Source organism: Phyllobates terribilis, unplaced genomic scaffold, assembly GCF_046119375.1.
Source record: "Phyllobates terribilis strain yellow unplaced genomic scaffold, ASM4611937v1 Scaffold_1__5_contigs__length_1240528914, whole genome shotgun sequence".
NCBI lineage: Eukaryota > Metazoa > Chordata > Amphibia > Anura > Dendrobatidae > Phyllobates > Phyllobates terribilis.
Window position 1 is genome coordinate 356,897,495 of NW_027362761.1, and position 9,523 is coordinate 356,907,017.

At 42.2% G+C, this 9,523-nt stretch overlaps 1 protein-coding gene across 2 annotated transcripts in view; it reads right to left on the reverse strand.

The window, feature by feature from the left end:
• KNTC1 (kinetochore associated 1) overlaps positions 1 to 9,523 on the reverse strand; it is a 221,818-nt gene that overhangs the window by 107,578 nt on the left and 104,717 nt on the right. For both annotated transcript variants that reach the window (XM_073676226.1, XM_073676227.1), the window contains exons 33-36: positions 7,773 to 7,840; positions 6,770 to 7,059; positions 3,350 to 3,522; positions 1,446 to 1,543 (exon numbers count right to left, since the gene is read on the reverse strand). In XM_073676226.1, coding sequence (XP_073532327.1) covers positions 1,446 to 1,543; positions 3,350 to 3,522; positions 6,770 to 7,059; positions 7,773 to 7,840 — 629 coding nt within the window. The remainder of the gene's footprint in view (positions 1 to 1,445; positions 1,544 to 3,349; positions 3,523 to 6,769; positions 7,060 to 7,772; positions 7,841 to 9,523) is intronic.

Consider the following 9,523-nt stretch of genomic DNA (forward strand, 5'->3'; position numbering starts at 1 on the left):
CCATTTATTCTCATAGGACACAAATCTACAGACATGTATGTTTGACTCTGAAACGATCCCTGCGTTTCAGAGAACAATATGCTTTAAAAGCCGCCGTGGATAGAGCAGCATGGGAAACTACTCAGACAGGTCTGTCACCGGCGGCTCCTCCCTGGTTGTGTCCCGATTCCACCACTCAATATGTCCTGGACGCAGTGAGTGAAAGCTCAGCCATCCTATAGAATCAGGGTCGTGCTGAGCTGTCAGCATTGTGAGTGACAGTCCAGCTGCCAATCAGGGCAGGGGCATGCTGGGTTTCTTCCACGTGTCTCTATTACCTGGCTGTCCGTGTCTGATTATTGCCAGTTGTAGCGTTTAGCTCGGTGGTATGTGTGCGCCTTTTTTGTTTCCAGTGCTCTGTTTCTGATCTATTGCTTCCCAACCTTGGCTTTGACCATCCATTTGCCTAGCCCTTTTGTCTTGATACATTACCTTCCTGGAATTCAGGCCTCGGACAGTGACCTGACTAACTCTCTTGGTATCTGACCCCGGATCTTTTCACTATCCTGTCTCACGGCTTGTCCGAGAGTAGTGACTCAGCGTCATATTTGTGACTCAGCTTCACAGATTGCTTCCTTGGAGTGACAGGTCTCTCCCTATGTGTGTGTATTGGGAGAGACCTGTTACTCCAGGGTAGCAGGCAGGGAGAAGCCACCGGGGACCGAGCCACACAAGAGACTAGTCGGACAGGCGGACTTTTAAACCGTATTTTTCTCTGAAACGTCTCAGTGTTTCAGAGTCAAATATACCTGGCTGAGATTCTACAGCCAGTGACTAATACATGCTGCCCGGTTCACTTTAGGATCTATGTCCTGATTATACAAGATACATAAGATAAAGTAAGTTTTATTTTTTGTGCAACCTAACTGTATATTAAACAATAAACTAAGGGCTTGTTCACATGATGCGTTTTCACAGTGCGCTTCTGGCATGGAAAAAAATGCAGCAGACAATAGTACAAGTCAAGTGAATGAGATTTCTGAATCTCCTGCACATGATGCTTATAATTTTCCTTGCGAATTTGAGCAATTTTTTCAAATCTTCAGCATGTCAATTCTTTCAGCATCTTTGCAGTGTTTTTTTACCCATTCGAATGAATAAGAAAAAAAGTGTATCAAAAACTAATGCAAAAAAGTGGAATTTTTAAGCATCATTTTTCCTACCAACACGGAGTATTTTCAGCAGATTTTTCTGCAGCAAAAATTAATGTATGCAGTTTGTAGAAGGTATTTTTGGTTTTCTACTGTAAAGACAACTTTAAAAAGTTAAAAATTAGAATGACACTATTGCATTTGTACAATTAGCTGAATAGAAAAGATTTTGGTCACATCTTTGGTCACAGCAAAACAAATGAAAACAAAACAAGTAAAACAAGGCAAAAAGTGTACAAAAAGATTAAATCTTACTTTAGTTATAAAACCGTAGTCTTCAATTTCACATTGCCTGTAAAGTTCCATGGCTATCTGGGTATATTTACATAGTTCCAAAGCATCAAGCAAGAGATCTGTAGAGAATATCACAATGTTCTTATTAGTTTACAATATGAATAAGGTTACAGCAGCTAATAAAAGGGGTTTACCAGGAGTTTTATATTCATGGCTTATTTCTAAGAAAAGCCATCAATATCAAATAGGTTGGAACTCTGACTCCTGTTCCCCTCTCACCCCAACCCCCACGGATCCACTGACTGACGCCCACCATGTCTCTGTCACGGTTAATAAGGCATGGAGAGGGTGCCAGGAGTCAGTTTTGGATCAATATCAGACCAATATAACAGCGCCGCAAAATGCCTTTAGGTTGAAAACACACATGCAGTTTCTAATACATTTTGACATGCATTTTTGATGCAGGCTTTACCTTGTTATTTTTTTAATAACCAAACACAAAGTGGATCCTGCAGGAAGGAAAATAAGTGCTTGCATTATATGTTTCTTTTTGGATTAACTCAAGGTTTTGGCTCAAAAAACTGCATGTAAGATTCTGTGGCACCCCAGGGGTCCGGTTGCCACAGTGGCACTGCCTGCCTCACAAGGGGTGATTCGATGTCTGGAAGCAAGGAGGGGTCCCCTAATCAGGTATACCAGCATACAACACTTTCCTGGCTCCAGACCAGAAAGGGGAGCTCCTCCACTTAGCAACTGGAATCTGGAGGCGGGGTTAGTAAGAGTTAGAGAGAGGAGTTGAAGACAGGACAGTGACGAGGAAGGACCTGGGGAGTGGAGCTGTAAGCCAGCTCACCCCAGAGGAGAGAAGCGCAGAGGAACCGGACACCGGAGTCCGAGGTTGTGGGGCACTGAAGGCCCAGCAGCAGAAACCGGAGAGCAGGAGGCTGCAGGTCTCCTGGCCCCATCAGATGCCCGGCGACACAGCAGCACCATAGGGCCTAGCACCGCCACATGGGAGCAACACTTACGGAAGGCACGAGCTGCCTGCTATATGGGTGAGGAAAAGACGTTTTACTCTGGGACGAGGGCCACAGCATAGCTAGAAGCAGCAGGGCCAAAATAGATTAGCGCAGAGGGAAGGCTTACAACTTCACCTGGCGAGGTGGATTGTCAACTTGCTTCCAGGCCGCCCGGACCTCTACTACCAGCTAGTACCCGAGCCACGGTCTGCTTAACAAACCGCAAGTAAAGATAAGAGGAAACCGCCATTAAGCTGTGGACTGGTCATTATCTGCGCCATCACCTGCATTACACTGCACCAACAACATCCACCTCCACAATTCTACATATACTGGCCTGGAGCTTAGCTCTGCCTGTTGAGAGCTGAACCAACTCTGCTGCGCCACCATCAGCTCCAGAGGATCTGCACCACAGCGGCGGCCCCATATAGCCGCATACCACAGGTGGCGTCACGAACATTAATCTCTATAAATACTTTATTCCCCTTTTACTTTTCCCCTTTAATTGACCGCCCTGGGTCACAGACCGGGTCACTGCCACCGTGACATCCCCCAGCATCGACCGGCCCAGCTACCGAGTACCCCACGGCCCAGGGGGCGCGTCAATTCCAGCAACAAATTGTGAATAAACTTTTTGTGATAATAGACGTGCTTATACAAACACTACATCCTTAAAAAAATATCAATGCAGTAACTTCAGTTCCTCTGCACATAAAGTTCTCAGACAGTACAATACTAAGATTGCAGCAGCAATGACACCCTAATGAGAATTAACATATTTGTTTCATTTTATCAAAGGATTGGAAAAATGAATTAGTGTAAACCTATTTTAAATTCAGTGCTGATATAAAAAAAAAAAAAAAAATTCATGTCCATATCTTTAGTGAATGTTATTCAGGTTCTTACCTGGACTGCATATAGAAGATGCCTTACAGGCAAATTGATAAGCAACAGATGGAAGATTCATTCCTGGAGGAATTACCATTGGAGTATTTGCTTCTAACATTTGGCAAAATTTTTGGGAAACCAGATAGAGTGATTGTGCAGTCTGAGCATTGCGGTGATGTTCATATAAATCACTGAATAGAAAATGGAATGGTAAGACATAATGACACAATGGACTGTCTATGATTGCATTCCTTTACATTTAAGACTACAGTCATTTAAAATAGGATCTGTTCAAATTAATAGTCTCCCATTTAGAGGGGTTGTGCAGCGCTTTAATGTTGATGGCCTTTACTTAGGAAAGGTCATCAATACCAGATAAGTGGGAGTGCGACACTTTAAACACCTGCCGGCCAGCTGTTCCCGATGCCGGAGACAGGTGGATGTGATCAGTTGTGAAATGGTAACGTACAGCTCCGTCAAATGTATACGCTTTTTTTTGTTGCAAAGACTAGTTTTTGCATCGCCATATTTTGAGAGCTATAATTTTTCCATATTTCGTCCGACAGAGTCATGAAAGGGCTTGTTTTTTGCGGGATGAGTTGACGTTTTTATTAGTACCATTCTCGGGCACGTGACCTTTTTTGATCACTTCCTTTCCAATTTTTGGGATGCAGAAAAAAAACAAAACCAACAATTCAGGAATTGTTTTTTATGCCGTTCCGCGTGTGGTAAAATTGATAAGGCAGTGTTATTCTTCGGGTCAGTACGTTTACAGTGATACTACATTTATATAGTTTTTTTTTAATGTTTTGGCGCTGTTGCACAATAAAAACTATTATATAGAAAAAATAATTTTTTTGCAACGCTTTATTCTGAGCGCTATAAGTTTTTAATTTTTCGACTGATGGAGCTGTATGGCAGCTTGTTTTTTGCGTGACAAGATGACGTTTTCAGCATTACCTTTTGTATTTACATTCGTCATTTTGATCGCGTTTTATTCTTAGTGGTCAAAAAGGGAGCAGGAGGAGAGGTGGACGTGTTGTTCCAGTAGTTTGAGGCATAGAGAAGTGATATCGGGCGATAGCTAGTCAGTCAGAGAGGATGTGTCGGGGATGGGGGCTTTTTGAGGATGGGATGAGGGGAAGACACCAATTGTTAGTGACAGGTTGAAAAGGTGGGTTAGGGTTGGGATGAAGATTGTGGTGAGGTTAGGGATGAGGTGGGACGGGATTGGGTCAAGTTCGCAAGTGGCGAGATGTGATTTGGAGAGTAAAGAGGAAACTTGATCTTATGTGATGGTGGAGAAGCTGGTTTTGGAGGGTTGAGTAGATATGAGAAGGGGCTGTGGGGACTTTAGACTAAAGCTTTGTCTGATGGTGTCAATCTTCTGCTGAGATGACAGGTGAGAGAGGAGGCGAGGGACGAGGCGCTGGGGGGCAGATGAGAGAAATTAAAGTGTTGAATAGCAGTTTAGGTTGTGAGACAGTGAGGATAAGAGAGATGAAAAGTATGTTTGTTTTGCTGCAGTGAGTGTGGACTTAAAAATAGTGAGGGACTGTTTGAATGAGATGAAATGCTCGTTGGAGTGGGAACTTTTCCATCTCTGCTCAGCAACCCTGGAGGCCCTTCGCAGTTCTTTAGTCAGGTTGGTGTGCCAGGGTTGCTTATAGAGTGTGCGAGCTGTGTTATGTGTAAGGGGGGGGGCAACCAAATTGAGAGCTGCAGCTGTTGTGGTGTTATACAAAGTGGCAGCAGCATCTGCATCGTGTAAGGAACTTATGTCTGTAAGAGGGAGGAGGGATTCAGAGCGTGAGTGTAGGTCAATGTGTTTGAGATTTCTGCGAGGGTGTGCAAGTTTGTGGAGTGGGGATTGTGCACCTGGAGAGGAGAGGGATGAAAATGTAAGCAGGTTGTGGTCAGAAAGAGGGAGAGGCGAGTTAGAGAGGTTAGATAGAGAACAGAGGTGGGTGAAGATGAGGTCAAGTGTGTGGCCATCTTTGTGAGTGGGTGAAGAAGACCATTGAGTAAGGCCGAAGGAGGAAGTGAGTGATAGAAGCATAGAGACATTTGAGTGGGAAGTGTCAATGGAAATGTTGAAGTTACTCATGACAGTGGGGATGTCAGCGGAAAGAAAATCAAGCAGCCAGGTGGTGAAGTGGTCGAAGAAAAAGGTGGCTGGTCCTGGAGGGCGGTAAATGACGGCCGGTTGGAGGGGGAATAGATGCGCACAGAATGCACCTCAAAAGAAGGGAGGGCAACGGAGGGTGGCAATGGGATATGGGTGAAGGAGCAGTTGTCTGACAGGGGAAAACCTACTCTTCCACCATGCTTGCCGTTGGAGCGGGGTGCGTGGGAAAGATGGAGTCCACCGTATGAAAATGCAGCTGGTGAGGCCGTGTCAGAGGGGGTGAGCCAGGTTTCAGTGATGGCGAGGTGGGAAAGTTTGTTAGTAATGAAAAGATCATGGATGTAGGAAAGTTTGTTGCAGACAGAGCGAGCGTTTCATAGAGCTCCTGTTAGTGGGACTGGGGAAGCGGGGACTGGGCGGATGGGTATAAGGTTTGAAAGGTTTTTATTATACAACTTTTTTTCACTTTCGTATTTAGTCCCACTATGGGACTTTCAGTTTCGGCAGGCTGATCGCAGTTATAAGGTATAGCAGTGCAGCATCACTGCCATACCTTGTAAACTGTCAGCCCTGGAGACAATAGTGACTTTGATCATGCACTGCGCATGATCAAACTAACTTACTGGGGCCTGGTGACCCGGATGTCGTCATGACGACATCGGGTCACCATGGGAACGACCGCGACCCTGCGGTGGGTCTCTGATCCAAGAGCAGAGGGGCTGCTATCCCTCTGCTCACTCGCTAAATGCTGCGATCGCAGCATTTAGGAGGTTAGAGTGCTGGGTGTCAGAATCAGCTGACACCCGGCGGCGACTGCGCCCACACAGCCAATCACTTAGCTTACTGGGTGCAGTAGTTGTGACACAGAGTTCTTAGATGTAGAATGTAGAAGACTCAGAAAGCTGTTCCCGCCAACACCTCTATCAGAGGAGGGGGCGTGATCAGTCTAACAGGCATGTGAGACTTAGTCCATGCACTCATAATCTACTGATGATAAAGCCTTCATGGTAAGCAAACAACCACACACCGCCTGATTAGTCACATAGCCCTGAATTCAGTATTTTAACATCTACATCATGCTGTCCTCAGTTTATATAGCAAAAACCTTCTAACAGATTCCCTTTAAGTTTACCAATAATTAAACAGTTCATGAACAAACATCTCTCTCTCTAGATTATATATATATAAAACAAAAAAGAAGAAAATTAATGTAATTATTCGTAGTAATGCATAAAAGCAATAAGTACCTTTATAGTAACTAGACAAATATGGAAAACTGAATAAAAATTTTGTATGGTGCAAAATCATACCTGCATATCTGGAGCGCTTTCTCAACCTCTCCAGCAGCCAATGCCCTCATGGCCAGTTCTGCCCCAAGCTCCTGCTCTGTGACTTGTAAAAGTAAAGCAAGTCTATAAAGTCTGGACTCTGCTGAAGGTACTTTTGATGGTGCATCAAGACCTGAATTTTGTTCTGGTGCCTTTTCTGATTTCGACTTGGACCTTGTAGATTCATGAGCAATAATGTGTTCTTCTCTGAGCCGTGACATCAAAGATTGGTTTTCATATTCCTCAAGTGAAAGGAATATATCAAAATCTTCCTATAAAAAAAAAAAACCTCCTATATTATATCAAATGAAATACATTGATATGGATACATACTATCCATACAACTTTATAAGATAAAGTGTACGCACGCGTCACCAGTATGGTGAACAGTATGAAGCTTTATTCTTTAGGCGCCAGTATGCCAATTACCGATCTTTTGTGTCACTACAGAATTAAACACTTGGCCACAAGTAGAATTTACATTGACTTTTCTTAATTAGACATCGGAACAATGACATAGTAACCAGTAATGTATGAAGTACACAAAAACAAGTTTCAAACTGTGGTGGCAAGTGAGTGAAAAAAAACAACTATTCAATGAACATGTTCATGTCATCTTCCAATGCTACATATATACACGTACAGAAGAACAATGGAATAAGTCTTTACTAATGAAAAATGGATACTTTTCCTTGAGAGGTCAATTGGTTGCATCCTTGTACGTTCATTTGTTTACGGACCTCCAAGACTTTGAATGGAAGCTTGTCTAATCGAATCAAAATAGTGTATGTTGCTACTTTCTCTGCTCAAACTGATGGTCTTGGTGGAAAATTACACGTGAATTGGTCCATTGACTTAAATGGTGAACGTTCAATCCCAGTTTTGACGTATCTACCCTTGGACAGCACGTGAACACAAACATCAATTGTGGGAATAGGGCCTTAATGAAAAGATCTATCACCCAACAACCAGAGCTTAAACTTACCTGTAAACTGTGGATCGCTTCAAACATTTTTAAGTTTGCTTCACATATCTCACTTTTTAGAAGGTTACCTACAACAAACAGTTTTTTTTTTTTTTTAAATAGGCAGCAATTTATACAGTCAGGAAACCGAAAAACATTTAGGAAACAGTGAAAACATTTAAAAGAAATTTATAAATTTATATTTTTTAATTTTAAAACTAGGTACTAAAAACATCTTTTTTTTTTCTAATCTGTTTTTATTTTGTGATTAGTTTTTTTATTACTTAACTGTTTCTATTAATGTTTTTTTATATACAGTCATGGCCGAAAGTATTGGCACCCTTGAAATTGTTCCAGAAAATGAAGTATTTATCACAAAAAATTATTGCAGTTACACATGCTTTGTTATACAAATTTATTTTCTTTGTGTGTATTGGAATAACACAAAAAAAACAGAGAAAAAAAGCAAATTGGACATAATTTCATTAAAAAAAAACCAAAATGAGCCGGACAAAATGGTTGGCACCCTCAACTTAATATTTGGTTGCACATCCTTCGGAATAAATGAGTGCAATCAATAGCTTCCTATAACTATAACCATCAACAAGCTACTTACACCTCTCAACTGGAATTTTGGACCATTCTTCTTTTGCAAACTGCTCCAGGTCTCTCATATTTAAAGGGTGCCTTCTTTCAACAGCAAATTTTAAGATCTCTCCACATGTGTTCAATGGGATTTAGACCCTGGGTGCTTCTTGAAGTATATTTGGGGTCATTGTTCCGCTGGAAGACCCATGACCTAGGATGGAAGCCCAGATTTCTGACACTGGGCACTACATTGCAACCCAATATCATTTGGTAATCTTCAGATTTCATGCTGCCTTGCAGCAAAACAACCCAACAACATCTTTAAACCTCCACCATATTTGACTGTAGGTACTGTGTTCTTTTCTTTGTAGACCTCATTGAGGGTCCTCATGGGTCTCCTGCAATAGCGTTTCATTTCATTCAAATGTCGATGGATAGTTTGTGCTGACACTGATGCACCATGAGCCTTCAGGATAGCTAGAATTTCTTTGGAACTTGATTGGGACTACTTATCCACGACCAAGCTTTGATCAGTTTTTCTCTGCCTTCCACGTCCAGGGAGATTAGCTACAGTGCTATGGGTTGTAAACTTCTTGATTATGTTGTGCACCGTGGACAAAGGACATGATGGGATGTTCATGAAACCTTGAGATTGTAGATCTAGTTCAACAATTTTGGTTCTTAAGTCTTCAGACAGTTCTCTTCTCCTCTTTCTGTTCTCCATGCTTAGTGTGGCACACACAATGCAAAGATTGCATCAACTTCTCCCCTTTTGATCTGGTTTCAGGAGTAATTTTCATATTGCTCACACCTGCTACTTACCACAGGTGAGTTTGAATGAGCATCACATGCTTGAAACAAAAGTTGTTTACCCACAATTTTGGAAAGGTGCCAACAATTTTGTCAGACCCATTTTGAAGGTTTTGTGTGAACTTATGTCCAATTTTCCTTTTTTCTCTCAGTTTTTTTGTGCTGTTGCAATACACACAAAGGAAATAAACATGTGTATAACAAAATGTGTAATTGCAATAATTTTATGGGAAAAATACTTAATTTTTTGGAACAATTTCAAGAAGCACCCAAAACTTGATGGAAACAAAGGGCAGGAGAGTTCTGAAGTGGCCAGCAATGAGTCCGGATCAAACTCCCATGGAACACCTGTGGAGAGACCTTAACCCATTTAC